The sequence below is a fragment of the Mrakia frigida genome, assembly GCF_051309035.1.
Source record: "Mrakia frigida strain ATCC 22029 unplaced genomic scaffold BDY24scaffold_33, whole genome shotgun sequence".
NCBI lineage: Eukaryota > Fungi > Basidiomycota > Tremellomycetes > Cystofilobasidiales > Mrakiaceae > Mrakia > Mrakia frigida.
In genome coordinates this window covers 28,106-46,568 of record NW_027481248.1, presented here as the reverse complement: position 1 = coordinate 46,568, position 18,463 = coordinate 28,106, and the positions used below count along the sequence as shown (strand labels likewise).

The window sequence follows — 18,463 nt, the reverse complement described above, 5'->3', positions numbered from 1 at the left end:
AAGACCCTCTGTAGGCCTCTGAGAGGTTGAGTCTGAGGAAAATCAACGCACCCTGAAAGTATTAAGATTGGAGGGATCTTCGCAGCTAAAGATCGATCACCTCTCTTCCCTAAACGCAGCGTCGCGTTTTGGTCCCTTTTCTCCGTTCCTCTTCTTCCTCGTGGAGAGATGTCTTGCTGTATCCTCTGAGTGTATTCGACCATCAGAGGCCTGAGCTCTCGCTTCTCTCCGAAGGCGTCAAAGTTGTTTGGTTCCGAGCTCGAGCTCTCCTTGAGACGCGTCCGTCGACGAGCAAGACTCGCTTGCACATGCTGGGAAATCAGCTAAGTAGATAGATAAACACCAACTCACAAGAAAGATCCCCCAAGTCTAGATTTTCGCCACCGTTGGCGTCGTCGTCGCGTCCTTCTCCCCATGATCTACCGCCTCAACCTTCTCCTCCACGTCCAGCTCTTCCACCGTTCCTCCTTCCTCTCCACTCGCCTCGGTAGGTGTTGTCTTGTAGTTCCGAACGAGGGAGTAGTGTCGAAGGAAGAGGGACATCTGCGAAACAAAGGAAAGAGGTCAACAATCCGAAGTTGACCGATCGACTCACGCGTCGTCTCAAAGATGGTCGAGGGAAACGGACGATGAAAGCGATCCCCATCAAGGGAGTCACGACGATCCAGATGACTCTGATGCTGTCCGATAGAGCCTTCTGTACTTCTCGGCGAGACGTCACGTCCGAGATGAGAGCGACGGATTTGAAGTCCCCAGCAAGGAGGGATGTCGAGATGGACTGTGGGAGGTCGAAGGAGGCGAGGTTGGATCGAAGACGGGTGAAGAGAATGGTTCCTGCTACTGATACTCCGAGCTGAGAAAAGAGAAGAGGGGTTGGCAGTGAGCTGGAGGTTCAAGGAGGGAAGAAAACGAGAGACGAGAGGGCACTCGCCGTCGATCCGAACGAGCGACACAACATGAACGCTGCTGTTGAAGTCGCCATGTCCTGTTCGAAAGGGGGGTCGAATAAGCAACCGATCAGGTAGCAGCAGAGGAGAGGGACGACCTGAGACTCACCTTCAGCGGCATCGCAGCCTGCAACGCGATGAGAGGAGGTTGAAAGATGACCGAGATGAACAGTCCAGCGATGATAGGATATCCTTCTTGGCCTGCGATTCCAGTGTTCTCGTCCATCAAGATCATGATACCTGAAGAAGGGGAGGAAGAGTCGAGTCAGCTCAGCTCAGGAAAACGAGGAGATGGCGAGAGAACGAAGAGACGAACCGAAACCAAGGCAAGTCCCTGCTAGACCGACCCACAAAAATGGGCGAGGCGTACTGAAGTGAGAGACGAGAGGACCAACGACTAGAGTGACAAGGGATCCTCCGAGGGAGACGGGAAGCATCTTGAGAGAAAGGAAAAAAAAAGAGTCGTCGATACAGCGACGAACGGAAAAAGAAGAAGAACGCTCACCTGAATTCCCGAGAGAAGAGCATCAGCACCGTGAACTCCTTGGTAGTAGGTTGGCAGATAGTAGGTGAGGGACATGAAGGCAAGACCTGGATTCAGAAGAATCGAAGGACGGACGCGTCAATCGCCTTGTTCTCATGAGTTTCTTCGTGAACGAGGAACAAGACTCACCGTGAAGGATCGTGATGAGGAAGAGCAGGAGAGTTGTCCTAGTGCTCATCAGTCTCGGGGGAAGTACGGCCATCCGAGTGGTGTAGGCCTCGTTGATCATTCCGACGATGAAAAGAACAACGCCGACGACGGTGAGCGCGATGGTGGTCTTGTCCGACCCTACGAACGCAATGAAAGGTCAGATGTCAGTAACTGAGTTAATCTACGTCAAACCGATGAGACTGAAATGTACAGGAGCTGTCTGACGCGACGGAGAAACCAGCGAGGAGGCATGCTGCTCCTGAGGTGAGAAGGAAGCTAAACGACGCGAAGCAGAAAGCTAGAGTCAGCTTTGGAAAGATATAGCGAGACGTATGTATGAAGACGGGATAGAAGAAGGAGGAAGACGCGTACATTCCGATGAAGTCGAACTTGCGAAGGAAGTCGTGGAAAGTCATGGCTCGATGAGGGTTGAGGTTGAGGAAGAAGAAGAGCAATGCCGCTGCGACAGCTCCTATCGGTAGGTTGAGCCAAAACGTCCAGCGCCATGATGCTTTGTCCTTAGGATGCAACGGGAAAGTTGATCAGAGTTTCGTTCTCGTTTCTGAGAGACGAAACAAAAGGACTCACCGTCAACAGACCCCCGACAAGAGGACCGACGACTGATGCAATACCCCAAGTGCCTCCAAGCACTGCGGAGTATTTACCACGGTCCTGAAGGGTCACGATGTCCGAAAGTACGATCTGAGTCCTGCGAAGGTGGAAAGATGGGAGGGGGAGAAAGAACGCGTCAGTATTCCTTGTACTCGTCTTCGTTCGGCGAGAGTTTCTCTTTCGAGATTTAAGAGGTTACAACCCACATGGTCATGATGCTGCAAACATTAGAGCGTTCGATTCATAAGGTCAGCAAAGGAACAGAGTGCGAGGAAAGACGCGTCGACGAAAACTCACGCTCCTCCTCCGAGACCTTGTACGGCTCGGCAGGCGATAAGCCATGGCATCGAGTGAGAAAATGCATAAAGAAGGAAGCAGGGAGCCCGGTTATCTTGGTCAGCGCTGCGATCTTCTGTACAGTGAGATGATGTTGCGATGCGTCGAATCGCTGAGGAGAGGACGTGCCTTCGCTGCTCCACAAAGCGCGCTTCCGAGCATGAAGACCACAATCGCTGGGTAGTAGATGGCTTTCCGACCGAATTGGATAATAAGACGGAGCGAACCCCGATGCTGGATTAGCCAAAGACGCGTCGATCTCGAGCTAGGGCACGGAGAAAGTTGACGCTGAAGTCTCGAGGAGTGGAGGGACGTGCAATGTCCGAGAGCTTGCCCCATAGGGGAGTGAGAGCTGAGGCGCAAAGCATGTAAGCGACGCCAACCCAAGAACTGGCGAGAGAGAAAGAAGATAAGGTCAGGACGGCTGAGACGCCGACGTGAGAGTCTGCGGCGTGTTGAGCTCACTAGTCTGATCCGTTTCCCTTCAACTCAGCCGTTATGGTTGGAAGAGCCGTGGTAACGATCGTCTGATCCAGAGCGGCAAGGAACATCGTCAAGGCGAGAGCTGTTAGAACCAAAGTCATGTCTGTGAAAGAGGAAGAAGAGTCAGCTGGAAGCAGCTAACTCGACTAGCGCTCCCTTCTCCTTCCTCTGACGGCTTCTACTACGTGCAAAAGATGTACAGAGGAGTGCGAGGATATTTTTCTAGCACTTACTGTTCTTCGGTAGGCTCATTCCTTCGTCGGCGTCCCTCATCTTCGCTCCTCTCTCCTCCTTTGCCTCTCCCAGTCCTCCCAACTCTCTTGAGCTCCCTCCCTTGATCGCATCGACCTGTGTATACCTCGAAGCCCGAGGACGATCTCCAGAAGGAGTGGTCTCTGAACTAAGGCCTCCAATGGTTGAGGCCGGGAGCTGAGTGTTGACGATTGAGGCTGAAGAAAGATCGGAGGGAGGCGAAAGAGGTCGCGACTCGGTCGTCGAGGGGATCGGAGGTTTGGAGAGCGAGGAATCGGCCATCGGCAAGTGAGAGAAAGCCAGAGAGGAGAGGAGAGGAGAGGAGAGGATAGGGTATCGAAGGTGGGAGCTCTGGAGATTCTGCTGCTGATGGTTGAGAGAGAATGAACAAAGTCAAGGAGGGAGGAAGGAAAAGCTCGCCTTCGGAGATGTCCTACGGGGGAAAATATGGGAAAATATGTTTCGACGAGCAGTCCCAGAGACATGACCGGCTATTCTGAAGCTGGAGGAAACAGCTCCTCCAAAAAAAAAAGCAGCGATGATCAAGGGACGAAAGAGGAACCGGTAACTCGAAGGAACTCTCGCCGGCAAGAAGAGGTCGAGGAGTCGATCCCTCCCTTCCTTCCTTCGCTCTCAACCACCACACACTCTTCAAAGCATGTCTACTCCGCTTCTTACCTCTGCGCACCTCTTTGACGTCAAGGGCAAGACCGTTCTCGTTACGGGCGGGTCTTCTGGGATCGGGAAGAACATGGCTCAAGCGTTCATTATGTCCGGAGCGAAAGGTGAGCTTTCTCTCCTCGTTTCTCAGCAGTAGGATCTTTTTGGGAGACCTCAACTGATTTTATCGTTCACCTCCGTATCTTAGTTTACATCGCTGCTCGTAAACTTCCTCAGCTTCAGGAAGCTGCTGCTGAGCTCAACGCTCTCGGGAAGGCCTCGGGAGGTTCTTGCTTTTTCTTCGTCGCGGACTTGAAGGATAAGGCTGGGTGCGATGCTCTTGCTGCTCAGATGAAGGAGAAGGAGACGAAGCTTGACGTTCTGGTCAACAACTCGGGAGCTACTTGGGTGAGTCGATGCTGTGAAGGGGAGGAGGAAGAAGAAGGAAGTGAGCTCGAGCTGACCTTGTTTGTTCCATCTCGTCCTTTTTCTTTCGTATTTTTCCGACCACTCAAGGGATCTCCTCTGACCGATACTCCTGAGAAGAATGGATGGGATAAGATCATGGAGCTTAACGTCAAGAGGTAAGCTTCTGCAATCTTCATCTTCTTCTCTCGCTGACCGATTCCTCCTTGCCCTTTCGTCTCGTTTTAAGCATCTTCTACCTGACCGCCGCGTGAGTTTTTCGCTCTCTTAATCCCCGTTGCTCACCTCGTAGCTCATCTCCTCTTTTTCCTCACCAGTCTCCTTCCCGTCCTTACCAAAGACGTTGACAACATAAGTTCGTTCTTTCCTTCGATCTCCTCGTCGACGCGTCTTCCAACCCTGATCGTTTCCTCTTCCCACCCCTTTCTTCCATCAGGCCCTGGACGAGTAATCAACATCACCTCCGTCGCCGGTTCTCTCGCTACCGCCGAAGGGAACCTCGCCTCAGCAGGGACGGGAACCTACTCCTGTTCGTCGAACGCGTCTCGCTTCTCCTCTCTCCCCCTTCTCCACCCTCCCTTCTTCGCTTCCTCTCTCCCTCAGCTCCACCACATATTCACACTCCTTCTTCTCTCCTTTCCACACACACGCAGACGCCGCCTCCAAAGCAGCCGCCAACCACCTAACCAAGATTCTCGCCGCCTCCCTCGCTCGAAAGCACATCACCGTCAACGCCATAGCTCCAGGTGTCTTCCCTTCCAGAATGACCCGGTTCGGGATCAACAACCAGATGAAGGAGCTGCTGGCTGATCAGCCGACGGGGAGGTTGGGGATGGCGGAGGGTGAGTTCGAACGGCAGCTTCGTTTCGAGCTTCCCTCAACCTGACTTCGTTGTTTTGGTTTTTGTGTAGATATCGGAGGAATCGCTCTCTTCCTTTCCTCTAGAGCTAGCTCCCACATCACTGGGTCAATCATCCCTGTGGATGGAGGGTCGACTTTGGGAGTTGCGAAGCTTTAGACGTTAGACTAGTTCCTTCTCCCTCTAGTCTCCCTCTCTCTCCTCTCCTCCCTTCCCCTTCCAACATCTCGTATAGCCACTTCGTCCCTCGACCTCCTCAAATACCATGACACCCCTCACGCTGCACCCCTCTCGTCTCTGCTAGCTCGTCGGACGTCTCTTTCTCGCCACGCCGAACGCGTCCCCGCTCTTTCCTCCTCTCCTCCCTGCTTTTTCGTTCTTTCCTCCTGGAACGAACAGCCAGCAGCGCTAGTACCGACATTGGATAGGTAGAAAAGGTTGAAAAGACCGAAGAAAGAAGAAACGAAGCTTGATGAGAACCGAGGGAGACTGAGAAAAAGAAACGAAAAAAGGGAGAAACAAAGAGAGTGAGATAGGTTCCGAACAGCGAACTGTCGCTTTTCAGGAGGACTGGACTAGACTAGACTAGGGGGATGTAAACAAAGGAGGGAAGAAAGAGATTCCAGAAGGCGTGGGGAGGACTGCTACAGAACGAGAGAGAGAGAGAGACGCGTTGAGGGGTCGTGAAGAGATTTGAGGGAAGATCGAGGGTCGCACAGACGATGTGCTGATGATGGGTGAGGAGGTGTGGGTGAACGTTTGGGTTGGTCGTGAGGAGAGAAGGCGTTTAGAAGAAGAACCGAGGGAGGATGGTGCTGTTCGCGTCGAATCGGAGACGAAATAGCGAAACGAGAGGTCAGCTTCAGCCCTCCCTCCTCCCTCTCGGAACTGAAAGCGGACAAAAAAAGAACTCGACTCACGTAGCACCGATCCCAACCCCAAAGACGAACGCTCCCCAAGCCGCCTGCTTCACCGTCTGCATCGTTCGGCCCACGGGCACCTCCACCCTCCTGTTCGACGCAATCGCCCTTCCTTCCTCCAACACACCCTCATCCTCCTTAACATCCTTCTTCTCCTCCTCCTCCTTCTCCTCCTCCTCCTCCTCCTCCTCCTCAAGCGCCCTCTTGGCAGCCTTCTTTACCTCCCCCACCGCGGCCCCTCCCTTCTTCACCTGCTCCTTCGCGGCCTGCAACAAAACATCAGCCTTGTCGTCCGCGATGCTCTTCCTGACCAAGGCCACGAGATCCTTTCCAGCCTGGATGTCTAGCAGAATGCGAGGATCGACCGGCTCAGCGAGCGTGGGTTGGAGGGGCACGGATCCGTGGGATACCTCCTCGGTTCTGGCCTTCTTGGAAGTGTTGGTTTCCATAGCAGCAGCGGCTTGGGATCGTTGCGACTTTCGGTACTGCACGCCGGGGTCGGGAGAGGCGGAGGCGAGAGACTAGCGTCGAAGGGAAGGGAGGGGAGGAAAGGGAAGGGAGAAGTTGTGAGCTTGAGCTCTTTCTTCTCTCCTTCGTTCTTCTCGAGACTCCTGCGAAGAAGGGACGAATGAAGAAACTCACAGCGACAGGCTGCTCCAGTCCGTAGTCTTTAGCGATGAGGGTAGCGATGCCGGCGACAATCCTGAGAAAGAGGAGGAGAAGAGCGAAGGAAGCAAGGAACGAAGGAAGCGAGGTCAGCTCTCTCTCCGTCTCTTCCTCCACACCTCCTTCCCTCGCAGAAGATCAAGCTCGAAACTCACCAGCTTCCAGCGAGTCTCACATCCGATGAGAACTTTCCTCCGTTCGCACCAGAGTTATCGTACGTAGCCTTGACCTTTCATCGAATCGGACCAAAAACGACGTGTGAGGTCGGTCGGTCAGCTCTCGCTCTTCTCCCCCTTCCCTCCTCTCCTTCTTCGGAACCATCTTCCTCCCCAGCCTCATCCAGCCCCCAGAGAGTAGTGAAGGAAGTTCGGTACTCACCCATTCGCACTCAATCTTCTCCTCCTCGTTGCTAGCTCCAGGGAAAGTAGCCTTGAACATGGTGGTGAGGGAGAAGGCTCCGGTGTCGTATCGTCGAAGGACGAAGGCGTGTCCCTCGGGCTGTAGGCGTCAAAGTTCAAAGGAACAGACGTTCGAAGAGGTCAGTATGCGAGTCTCGAGAGAAGGAGGCTATCCAGCTCGAATCGAGGCTCGAACGAAGGAAAGAAGAAAGGTGGAGGTGAAAGGGAGGACTAACGGTAGGGACCTTGACTCGTCCAACGATGATCTCGTTTCCTTCGCGGACAATGGTCTGATACTTGACGACGAGGTTGTCGGTAGGGACTGCGATTCGAGAAAGGAGAGCGAAGGGTCAGCGGATGGAAGTCGAGGGTTCGAGCGAAGGGAGGAGGAGGAAGGAGAGAAGACGGAGGGAGGAAGGTGAGACTCACTAGTTGCCAGGTGAGGGTTGAGACTGAACACACGTAGCGAAGAGGGAGAAGGGAGGAGTCAGTAAGGTCTCTGTAGAGTGCGAGAGATATATATTATCGAGTCGAGAAGAGGAGGTCGACCTTGTCTCTCCTCTCTCGTCAACACGCCGACCCTTCGCTTCCCCAATCCCTCCTTCGTCCCAGCAGGAACGCGACCGGCGACCTCAAAGGCGAGCATGGTCGCTATCGAAGGATGCTCTATCCATGGCTGTACGCGTCCTCCAGGTCCTAGATCGTGAAATTCGAAGGCGAGGCGAAGGAAGGAGAGGAGAAGGAGGGAAAGAAGCAGCGAGCTTGACCTCCCTTCTCTCCTTCCTTCCCTCCCTGCTCCCTTTCTCTCTCCCTCCCTCAATCACCACCTCGACTGCACACCTTAATCCCATCCTCTCTGAATCCATCCTGGACCCCGAACTCTGCGCGTTGAAAAGGTGGATGGGAGACGTACCGAAAGATGGGGAGGGCCGGTCGGGAGGAGGAAGGAGCAGGAGCGGTGGACTGAGTGGAGAAGAGACGAAGGAGGTGAGCTTGTTGCTTGCGGCGAGATATATATAGGGAGGTGGAGATCTCACAGTCATGGTTTCCGCGTTTGTAAAGAGTCGATTCGGGTGGGGGTGGGAGAGAAGGGTCGATGCAGTTTGAGGTCGAGGAGAGAGCACGCTGTCGACTTCGAGAGAAGGGGAAAAGAGCCAGCGAGAGCGAGGCCGGTCGACGATTGATTTCTCAAGTGCTTTTTCTCATCTTTCGGAAAGTTCTTGAGCGAGGTAGAGTTGAAAGGCGTTATGGTATAAGATCAAGAAACGTCAGAGAAGAGAAATAGGCAAGAGAGAAAGAGAAACGAGAGCTAGCAAGAGGACGAGAGAATGAACGAGCGATCTAACTACTGCTGGGCAGGGAACTCAGAGAACTCTGCTGGCTGAGGAATCTTCCTGTTCGAAGGCTCGGCCATCTCCCTGTCGGTCGGTAAGAGTCGAGGGGAGGGAAGGAGGGCGTCAGTCGAAGGGAAAGGAGAAGGAAAGCAGAGGAATCGGGAGACGCACCTCCTCAACGCGACCAACACAGTCTCCAAGCTCATATCCCTCCTCCAAACGTGCAGAGCAGTCGTCTTCATCTCCCTAGGGTTCAGCTGTTGGAGCGAGGAACCAAGGCTGTGGTCAGCTTCGAAGCTCAGGAGGATGGACGAGAGGGAGAGAGCTCGAACTGACGACTCCGTTGACCTGAGAGACACCAGGGAGCACGATCCGCGAGACGAAGCGAACGGTAGGAGGTTTGGCAGGGTAGTCGGGTCCGCAGACGATATGGAGGGAGTAGATTCGGTTCTCGAAGACGGTCTGAGAAGAGGGAGATCGAACGGAAGAGAGGGAAGGAAGGAGGAGAGAGTGTGAGCTTCGATTCGGTGGAAGTCTCGAGCGAACCAAGGCAAGAGAGAAGGAAGGGAACTTACGTGACCAGGTCCGATGATAGTTCCGTTCCAGGATTTCATATCCATGTCGTCTCCATCCTTGGTTTGAGAAGAGAAAGGGTGAGGTGGGAGGGAGGAAGCGGAAGGAGGAGGAGGACAGGGAGGGAGGGAGGGGGACGAGCGGTCAAAGAAGGTCGTCAGTCGGTTGTTTCTGGGATTGGAGGGTTCTTCTTTCTACTACAGAAAGCCACGTGAGACCCTCTTGCTCTCGTGTGCATCGAGGATCCTGAGGAGAAGCGAAGGAGGAGAGACTCACATCGAGACCGTACGAGCAACTTCCATCTCCGATTCCCTTCTCTCCCTTCTCGAGCTCACCAAGAAGAACAAAGTTACGAGGGACTACAAAAAAGAAAGCAGACCAAGTCAGTCGTGCTCCTAATCTGCTAGTAAGAGATAATTTCTCACCTGCAGCTGCCATTGTTTGTTGAGAAGATGACGGTTGAGAGGCGACCAAGACTCGATCCGACTTTTGGTTTCGTTTCGTTTGAAGCTCGGCTCGTCGTTTGTCTTTCAACCAGAACCCCATTCTCAACACGGTGATTATCCCCGAAGATATGTTCAGGACTACAAACCCTTACGACGAACTTATAAGTGAGTATTCAAAGTTCTTCTGTCGAAAAGGATCGAGAGAGAGAGAGAGAAGTCGATGAGCTGACACCGCTTCCCTTCCCTCCCTTCGCCATCTTTCGCCCTTCTGCTCTCCTTCTCTACTTTTCAACTCTGCATCAACCTCAGTCAAAGCTACCGATGAGAAGCTCACTTCCGAGGACTGGGGGTTGAACCTGGAGTTGTGCGACAAGGTCACAGAGGACAAGGAAGCTGGGTGAGTCGAGCATCTCCTTCTCTCTTTCCAACTCGAGCTCGGAGAGATCACCTTCTTCGGAGGAATCCATCCCTCGTCAACGATCGACAGCCAGTCTACGAGCCCATGCATCTACTCGCTGTTGTGGATGGATGAGCTGGAAGGAGAAGGAGGAGAAGGAGGGAGGAGGACCGACCGAGCTGCGAGCTTCAGTTCGCCTAGGCGGACGTGACCATCCTTGCCTCCTCCTCGAGCTCGAGACTCGTATGTCTGGCTCCCGAGACGAGGCAGGCTCTACCCTTCTATGTGTTACTCTTTCAGTTCCTCAGGAGCTGAGAGTGGCCATCCATCCATCCCGCTCCTTCCCTCCTCTCGCTTGACGTCAACCTCCATCACCCCTGACCGAGTCTCCTTCTCCGTCGCTGACCTCTTACGCCTTCCTTCTTCGATCTCCTTCAGAGCTCGTAACGCTACCTCCGCTCTTCAGAAACGACTCGCTCATCGGAATCCAAACGTTCAGCTCTTCGCTCTCGAGGTTCGTCTCCCTTCTTCCCTCTCCTCCCTCTCCCCGAACTTCCCTTTGACCTTCGAACTGACCGTGATGAACTCTCCTCGAATCTCGCAGCTCACCAACACCCTATCCGAGAACTGTGGCTCCTACATCCATCAGGAGATCGCTTCGAAATCCTTCACCGAAGGACTGGAACGAGTCGTCACAGATCGAGTGAGTCCTCCTCTCGAGCTCACGGCTGCCGCTTCCCGTGCCCGCCGTTTCGCTGACCTTTGCGTCGTGTTCTGGTGCTACAGACGACCAACGACCGAGTTAGGAAGAAGGTTCTTCACCTGATCAAGAAGTGGACGGAGACATTCGAGAGTGATCCGGATCTGGGAATCATGGGAGATCTGTACGAGCGGTTGAAGAAGAGTGAGTTTTGAGCTCGACCAATATTCTTACGAGATACCGCAGAGCTCTGAGCTGATCCTCTACGGTTTCGGATTACATTCGAACAGACAACGAGTACTACTCTGTCTTGACTGAGTCGAGTCTCAACGAACCTCCTCCCGTTCGTTCTCCCATCACCTTCTCTCGTCGTGAGCTCTCGTTCTGACCTTTCCCTTTTCCAGGACGACGAGATCGCTCGAACTCGAGCAGCAGCCGAAGAGGAAGAAATGCAGCGTGCCATCGAGCTCTCGAAACAGGACAAGGGAGGTCGAGGAACCTACGCTTCAGCCTCCTCTCAACAACAACAACAACAATCCTCCTCCTCCTCTTCCTCCGCCGCCAACAACAACAACCGCTCCCACTCCCCGCCTCGTTCCTCCTCTCAAGCCGCTCTTCCTCCCATCCCTCGCCCAGTCACTCCCTCCCTCGACCAAGCCACCCGAGTCCGAGCTCTCTACGCCTACACTCCTTCCAACCCGACCGAGCTTTCCTTCAACGAGGGAGATGTGATCAAGGTGATCGGACGGACGTACGATCAGTGGTGGAGAGGAACGTTGAGAGGACGGGTGGGAATCTTCCCCGTGAACTACATTGCGGTGGAGAAGGAGCCGAGCGAGGAGGAGTTGAGGAGGGAGAGGGAGGAGGAGGACGAGGTGTTCCAAGGAGTGGCGAGGTTCGATGAGTTGTTGGAGAGGTTGAAGGGCGTGGATGTGGCGAGGGGAGATAGGGTGGAGGATAGTAGGGAGATTGAGGTGAGTGTTTCGTAAAGAACGTAGAGATGGTTCAAAAGGGACAAGGGTTCGAGCTCGAGCTGACCTATGTTTCGATTCGGTTTGCGACTCTCTTTCCAGGAACTCTACGCCACCTGTATCGGGATGCAGTCGAAGATTTCCAACCTCATCGCAAAGTACGCCGGTCAGAAGGGTGAGCCGAGATCCTTCTTTTTGTCGAACGAAGAAACGAGAAACGGGCGCTGACCGACGCGTTCTGTTCATTCTCGCTTTCCCTCAGCCGACCTCGAGCAGATCTCAAACATCTTCAACGAAGCTTCGCATCAGTATCAGTTGATGAAGAACCCTCAGGCTCCTCCTCCTCAAGGTTCGTTTCTTCTCCTTTCGTCTCTCTTCGTCGCGTCGACTGATCAGGTCACCCTCTTCGTCTTCTACAGCCTACGCTCAACCCACTCCTCATCACCTCCCTCCTCAAGCTGCCTACGCTGCTCCCGACCAACAACAGCAGTACCAGCAGCCTCCACCTCAGCAGCAGCAGCAACAGCAACCTCCTCCTCAGCAGCAACAACAACGTCCTCAGTCTTCCGTCTCTCCTCAGCCTCAATCCCAACCTCAGTCCGCTCAGATGAGCCCCGAGTGGCAAGCCTACTATGCTCAGCAAGCTGCTCAAGCTCAAGGACAGGCGCCGAGTCTCGTTCCTGGACAGCAGGTTCACCCAGGAGGAGGTCCTCAGCAGACCTGGCCTGGTCAGCCGCCGGTTCAGGGAGGAGGACGAACGGCTTCGCCAGGTCCAGCAGCGACGGGTGGTCAGAGTCCAGCGTGAGTTTCTCGGGTCTCTCGCTTCATGTCGGTGCTGTGAAGAGAGCGACGAAGAGCGACGATGGGCTGACTTCTTCGTTTCTCTTCGTCGCGTCTTGTTCCGAACAGCTACGACCCCTACGCTCAACCTCATCACCAGCAGCAACAGCAACATCAACAACCTCCTCCTCTTCACTCCCAACCCTCCTACAACGACCAACAACCTCAACACTCCCCTTCCAACCTCCCCACGACCATCGTCACCCAACCCACCATCACTCGAGGCTCCCAGGATGGTCAGCAGCAGCAACAGCAACCGTACGGAGCTCCTCCTTCTCAGCAGCAGCAGCTAGGATCTCAAGACGGTCACGACCAGCAGCAGAGAGCGAGACCGGGAAGCTGGGTGGAACGAGCGGGGAGCAGCGGAGGGTACGCGATTGCAGCTCAGTATCATCAGCAGACGCAGGCTCAGCAGCAGGCTCAACAGGCTCAGCATGCTGGAGGGTATCCGGGGGCGCCGAGTCAGTAGGAGGGTGAAAGGAGAGGGAGGAGAGGGAGGGAGATCTCGGTTTGGGAGGAGAGCAGAGTACATACGATTTTAAGTTCTAGTGTTACGTAGTGATCGGATCATGACGAATTTTCGGATGCTTGATGTTCTGGCTCTTGAGGAGGGTTCGAGGGAAAGGAGATCGAGGTCGAAGGCGAGACGGGACGAGACGAAGAGTTTGGACTTTGAAAACGTTTCGTCTCGGCTCGGCCACACTCAAAATCCGTGGGACTTCGACGGGTGTGCTGTAAGAAAGGGAGAGCAGCAGGAGATCGAAGAGCGGCGGTCTTCTCAACACCGTACCGGGACGCGTCTCGTCAAAGTAGGCCGCTGAGTGAAACGGACCAAGTTGGTCAAGCGCGAAAGAGGACGAGCAACAAAGACGAAGGAAAAGACGAGACGAAAGTCGCCACGGAAGTCGAGACGGAGAGACGGGACGAGAGTTTTGGACTTGGAGCGCGTAAAGGGTTACGAGGTCGCCTCTCCTATTTGATCGTAGAGGGAATAAACTCACATAGTACTTGCAGCAACGCTTCTTCGCTCTCGATCCGATGAGTGGGAGAAGGGGAGGAAGCAGCGACGCGCGCGTTGTGTTTTGATTTTCTGGGTATCGGCGATCGTTTGGTCTACGGATCAGGGAACGTTCACTTTGAGTGAAAGGCGAGCTTGATTAATAAGTCCGGTAGCTTAGACACTCCGGCATTGTGAGTTGAAAAGAGATACAAACGGGGCTTAATGTACTCGACGAGTCGGCGAGAGGACATGTCGAGGGCCCGACTGACCTTTCCTTCTTCTTCTCTCTTTTCGCACCCAGGTCGTACATCCCAAATGTATCTTCCTACATACCATACCTATGTGCGAAGGTCTGGGCCTATCAACGAGACAAACAAACGAAAACTTTGATTCGTTCGAGCCGACGATGCAGTCCTTCCACTTTCATGACTTTCTTCCTCCACCTGCTGCACCTACACTCTCGATCTTTGATGTTAACAGAGTTCACGTTCGCCACTTTCTACTAAACGCAGTTTCCTTCTTCCAGCTCCTCTGTGTCGTGAGAAATTGCTCGTCGCGACAGGGGGTCATCAACGGAGCTTCACCACTTCCGGAACCCGTACCTCTATACCCATGCAAGCAATTGACCTCAAAACTTCAGGATATATAAGATGAAACCCCTGCTACAACCCAGACTAGTTTTCGGAACTCCTGCGACTCTCCTTCGTCCGCAAAAGTTCGAGCGACGCGTCCGACTCCGAAACAACTTGGGACGGCCCAAAAACTGCAGTTTTCGAGCTGCAGGTTCATATTGGCACACCAGCAACGCTGACATCGGACTGACGAGAGATGATCGAAGGATGGAGAAGGACTGGAGGATGCCATCGCTGAGGACGAGGGAGTCGAGGTTGAAGGGAGGGAAGGAAGGAAACAAGTGAGCTCGAGCTTTTCTGTCTTGACCCTCCTTCCCTCCCTCTCTCACCAAAAAGGTAAATGACGAATCCCTGCAGTAGGATCTTCGTGATCTCTCATAAGCTAAAGGACAAAAAAGCAAAGCTGAAGGCATATAATTCGTGGGGGACATTCGTGAAAAGCTGGTTGTAAAACAAAGGGACGAAAGCATGTGCGAAAACACAGATACAACGGGGAAAAGAAGACAGAAGGTATGCATGATGAACAAACAAGCTAAGCGAAAGAGTGAGACTGAGAAGGGTAAGCAAAGATGACAAAGACTAGTAGAAAGTAAAAAGAAGAGAGAAGAGGCGAGAGACGAGAGAAGCACGTAACGACGAGAGTAGCAACATAAGTGAGACAACAGAGCGATGGTTCGAGACGGTGGAGGAGCGGAGGGAGGAGTGAAGCCGAGGAGCATCGAAGGAGTGATCGGAGGTTTAATGCCGAGGTTGTGGTCCTGAGTGGGACGGAAACGACGCGTCAGAACGATCAAGCCTTTTTATTCGCCACGAAACAAGAAGCAAGACGGGAGACTCACCGAAAACAAACTCATCGAGAAACGGTCAACGTTCCGAGATCCTCCTGCGCGACAAGAAATGGCGAGAGTCAGGGGGAATGGACGAAGTCAGCGTCGACGTTTCGAAGAGAGGGAAAGGGGAGAGAAGCGGGTGCGACGAACCCTTTCTTTCCCTTTGGCGCTAACGACTCGGCGAGGGATTGAAAGCTTCTTCGAAGTAGATCTATGAACAAGCGTAAGGCCGAGAATAAGCCTAGAGTCGGCGAGGAAGGAAGGGAACAAGGTCGACTCACGTCGACGCAACCGAATCTTCCTCCTCAGCCTCGGAAGCGAGACCAGCATGCTCGGAATCGGCGTTGTCATGCACCTGAGCAAAGATAAAAGAAAGGAGGTTGAGGAAAGAGTCAGCAAGTAGAACAACGCTTGAAGAGGAGAGGTCAAAACGAGAAGGGGAAATTGACGCGTCGGAAACGAACTCACTTCAAACGAAACCCTCCCCTTTTTTCCCCCTTCGAGGCAGCCAACGATCCTCCTGCAGTAGCATCAGCCCCACCAGCACCTTTCCCCTTCCCTTTCCCCTTCCCCGTCTCCTTCTTCCCTTTCCCCTTCCACTTCGTCCCCCCTTTCCCGTTCCCCTCCACCCAGTCCGCCACCTCCTTCGACTTGTAATAGGTCTCCCAACTCCCTCGCACTGCTGAAGTGACGTCCTCGGTCGAAGGATCCGATTCGAGTTTCTCGAGAGCTTGAGCGGCCTTGAGGAGAGCTTGGTGGTACGGTTGGTAGAGGGGGTGGGGGAGGAGGGCGTTCGAGACGAAGATTGGAACTGGGGCCTTGGTGGTAGGGTTGGTGAAGGTTTCGGGAAGGGTGGTGAAGGGAGACTCGTCTTCTTGAAGAAGGGTTTCGACTGCTGGACCAAAGTGGGAATGGAGGAGGAGTTGGATGGGGAAGAGGACGTAAGAGAGCTCGAATTGGGACGGCGCCTCCTTTGAACCAGCGAGAATCTTCTCCGCATCCTTTCCAGGGCAAGAATGACGGTCCTTGTTGGCACTAAAAAGAGGACGAGAAAGAGAAACGAGGCGTCAGGAACAGCGCTGATGGCTTCAAGACGGAGCGGGAAGAAAAAACTGACCTCTTGACGATTCCGAAAAGACCACAAAGGGAACAGCGAACCGTTCTACGACCGTATGTACACCTAGTAGATTCCTTATGATGACTTGAAGGATCTAAGAGGTGGCAGATCGTCTCAAGTAGCGACTCAGTGATGTTGTAGGAGGGATGGAGGCGTCGTGCGTCAAAGGGGACCTGTTGAGAAGCTCGAGCCTGTCACAGAAGCAGAGATATCTATCAGCTCGAGTTGATGCTCGGCGCTCGATAAAGAAGGAGACTCACAGCAGCCATTCGATCCAATTTTCCAGCGGTAACCTCGGACGCGTTGGCGGCGACTTGGAGTGCCTTCCCCTCGTCGGAAAAACCAGGTTTTGTGCTCGTCGGAGAGGGGCTGGAAGTTCAGCGAAAAGGAGATCAGCGATTCTTTCGAGTTCTCGATACGAGAGACGACTCACGATCATTCCGGGAGGGCAGAACCTTGCAATCTTGTTGTCCCTGATGGCAGCCCACTGCTCCTCTCGAACGGCCGAGTTCGGCTTCCCTTGAGCGACGATCTCGTTGGCGAGTGCTGCGAGCGGAAAAGAAGAGGTGGTAGAGGTCAGCGATGCGTGGAAGGAATAAAAGAGCGAACGACTGACTTTTAGCCTTGGTCTCCTTGAAGAAGTTCGAGTGAGCTTCGAAGGAAGCCTCGTCGTGTTCGAAAGCGTTGAGAGAACGAAGAGCCGAGTACGGGGAAAGGTATCGACGGAGCTGGCAAAAACATCAAAGAACAGCGAGCAGGAGTGAGCGAGGTAGATTCAAGGAGGTCGAACGACGGGACGGTCCACTCACCTCGTCTCCAGTCTCTCGCAGAGCGACATCCAACCCAGTCTTTTCCATCTCCTTCACAATCGCAGCTTTGAGAGCTTCGGCGTCCTTGCGAGATCCGTAGGCTCCGTTCGGAGGGAGGGTTCCAGAGAGGAAGATGGCGATCTGGTTGACGTCGGCGGTGAGGAGGAGGAGTTGGTGGAGGAGGTGTTGAACGACGGGAGTGTATTTCTCGTGACCGAGATGCATGGACGGAACGTAGACGATCCAAAGTCCAGTAGCGACCTCGAAGACCATCGGAGTACCGACCTGCGTATGCGTAGATGAGGGAGGGTCGTCAGTTTGGAGAAGAGAACAGGGAACGAAGAGGACGAACGAAGGAGATGAACCGTTTCTCCGCTCTTCCCGAAAACTCGTCCCTCAGCCTCGCATCCATGTACTCCAGCACTGGCTCAGCTGTTTCGAGGGACGGCGAATCGAAGAAACGGTGTACGATGGGGATGTTTGGTAAACATAATCGGCCGTTCTTGAATCCAGAGAAGAGCTGGAAAGGAACCAATGTCAGCGAGAGAGAGAGGCTCGATTGAAGGGGAAGACAAGACTCACGATGGCGGATTGGCCAAGGATGAGCCGAGGTCGAGTGATGAATAAGTATCGAATGAGAAGGATAATGTAGATTCCATATCCGATGTGCCTGTGGGGAAAGGGAGGGGGAAAAAACGCGTCAGGTCGAAGTCGACGAGGCGAAGGAGACGCGACTTACACGAAGACGACGGCCCAAAGGTCAACGAAAGTCCCATATCGAGCAGCGAAGATTGAACGGTCGAAGTCCTGGAGGGTGAAGTCGAAGGGAGCCATCCCAGCTCGTCCGGCTACCAAGTCTGCGAGGAAGGAATCGAATCTTCGAGAGAAGGACGTCTCGATCAGATCAGCTTGAAAAAAAGAGCGAGACAAGGTAAACACTCACTCCGGACTGTGACCTTGAATCGGGCCAAAGTAGGTACCGCCGAATTTTCCGTCCTGAAGCGGGTAAAGAGAAGAGCGAGGACAGGATCAGGAACAAGATCGATTGAGAAGAAGACGCGTTCACTCACCATCAACGTGATGTCCTTCCCCAACCTCAGGTACCGAATCCCTCCAAAGGCATCTTGAGCAGAGAGAGGGACAAAAGATGAAGCGAACAACTTGGCTGCTTGGATTGCTCTCCTATCGATGGTCTCGTACTCGAGCTGCTTCGAGATGAGGACGGACGAGTCGACGTGCTGGCAAGCCTTCTCCACAAGCTCCTCGAGGTTTGAAGGCTGAGGAACCTCCGGGAGGACGTAGTCTCGGGAGACCTGAGAAGAGGAGGAACAGGCTTGAGGTCAGTTGGAGAGGCGAAAGCGACGGACGAGAAGAAGAGACTCACCTTCTCGGTGAGCTCGAGCAGCGGCCGAGGAAACTGAACGAATACGGCGGTAGAGGCTCCGAGAGCAGCGTTCCAAGATACCGTTCCGAGAGTCTGTATGAGGAGCTGTTCCGTACGACCATCCTGGGAGTTGAGGCGTTGGAGCTGTTGGAACGAGAGCTCGGAGCCGTGGAGGGT

At 53.9% G+C, this 18,463-nt stretch overlaps 6 protein-coding genes across 6 annotated transcripts; 2 read left to right on the top strand and 4 right to left on the bottom strand.

The window, feature by feature from the left end:
* Nucleotides 1-226: 226 nt before the first annotated feature.
* On the bottom strand, nt 227-3,691 carry BDY24DRAFT_365721 (MDR family MFS transporter). The gene is made up of 15 exons (XM_076637939.1): nt 3,306-3,691; nt 3,055-3,175; nt 2,907-2,979; nt 2,551-2,780; nt 2,460-2,471; nt 2,230-2,350; nt 2,014-2,159; nt 1,853-1,917; nt 1,621-1,779; nt 1,453-1,538; nt 1,264-1,384; nt 1,057-1,187; nt 932-985; nt 629-853; nt 227-543 (listed from the first exon to the last, which is right to left on the bottom strand). The coding sequence occupies exons 1-15, from the start codon at nt 3,604-3,606 to the stop codon at nt 370-372; spliced, it is 2,019 nt and encodes a 672-aa protein (XP_076493567.1). The 5' UTR covers nt 3,607-3,691; the 3' UTR covers nt 227-369.
* Nucleotides 3,692-3,904: 213 nt separating this feature from the next.
* Nucleotides 3,905-5,552, top strand: BDY24DRAFT_365718 (putative NADPH-dependent beta-ketoacyl reductase). Its single transcript, XM_076637938.1, has 8 exons — nt 3,905-4,109; nt 4,193-4,392; nt 4,501-4,568; nt 4,640-4,660; nt 4,728-4,765; nt 4,847-4,939; nt 5,064-5,252; nt 5,322-5,552. Exons 1-8 carry the CDS (start codon nt 3,983-3,985, stop codon nt 5,426-5,428), a joined length of 843 nt encoding a protein of 280 aa, XP_076493566.1. The 5' UTR covers nt 3,905-3,982; the 3' UTR covers nt 5,429-5,552.
* Nucleotides 5,553-6,811: 1,259 nt separating this feature from the next.
* Nucleotides 6,812-8,413, bottom strand: BDY24DRAFT_177430 (uncharacterized protein). Its single transcript, XM_076636302.1, has 6 exons — nt 8,291-8,413; nt 8,167-8,216; nt 7,683-7,705; nt 7,490-7,575; nt 7,011-7,353; nt 6,812-6,892 (listed from the first exon to the last, which is right to left on the bottom strand). Exons 1-5 carry the CDS (start codon nt 8,294-8,296, stop codon nt 7,027-7,029), a joined length of 492 nt encoding a protein of 163 aa, XP_076493565.1. The 5' UTR covers nt 8,297-8,413; the 3' UTR covers nt 6,812-6,892; nt 7,011-7,026.
* A 70-nt stretch (nt 8,414-8,483) lies between these two features.
* On the bottom strand, nt 8,484-9,695 carry MMS2 (E2 ubiquitin-conjugating protein MMS2). Its single transcript, XM_076641858.1, has 5 exons — nt 9,586-9,695; nt 9,437-9,519; nt 9,163-9,219; nt 8,759-9,049; nt 8,484-8,671 (listed from the first exon to the last, which is right to left on the bottom strand). Exons 1-4 carry the CDS (start codon nt 9,596-9,598, stop codon nt 8,873-8,875), a joined length of 330 nt encoding a protein of 109 aa, XP_076493564.1. The 5' UTR covers nt 9,599-9,695; the 3' UTR covers nt 8,484-8,671; nt 8,759-8,872.
* BDY24DRAFT_436395 (uncharacterized protein) lies at nt 9,696-13,230 on the top strand. Its single transcript, XM_076644221.1, has 11 exons — nt 9,696-9,771; nt 9,916-10,003; nt 10,442-10,517; nt 10,608-10,706; nt 10,790-10,907; nt 10,994-11,046; nt 11,108-11,677; nt 11,777-11,849; nt 11,937-12,023; nt 12,094-12,475; nt 12,584-13,230. Exons 1-11 carry the CDS (start codon nt 9,735-9,737, stop codon nt 12,981-12,983), a joined length of 1,983 nt encoding a protein of 660 aa, XP_076493563.1. The 5' UTR covers nt 9,696-9,734; the 3' UTR covers nt 12,984-13,230.
* A 1,448-nt stretch (nt 13,231-14,678) lies between these two features.
* On the bottom strand, nt 14,679-18,430 carry BDY24DRAFT_417941 (uncharacterized protein; the record flags this gene model as incomplete). The annotated part of the gene is made up of 17 exons (XM_076643783.1): nt 14,679-14,696; nt 14,776-14,904; nt 15,009-15,029; nt 15,127-15,187; nt 15,258-15,331; nt 15,606-16,011; nt 16,157-16,284; nt 16,354-16,422; nt 16,527-16,639; nt 16,710-16,821; nt 16,903-17,187; nt 17,255-17,422; nt 17,485-17,572; nt 17,642-17,779; nt 17,846-17,898; nt 17,973-18,215; nt 18,287-18,430. Coding segments are annotated over 17 exons (2,250 nt in total), but the record flags the coding sequence as incomplete, so codon positions are not given.
* Between the last annotated feature and the right edge of the window lie 33 nt (nt 18,431-18,463).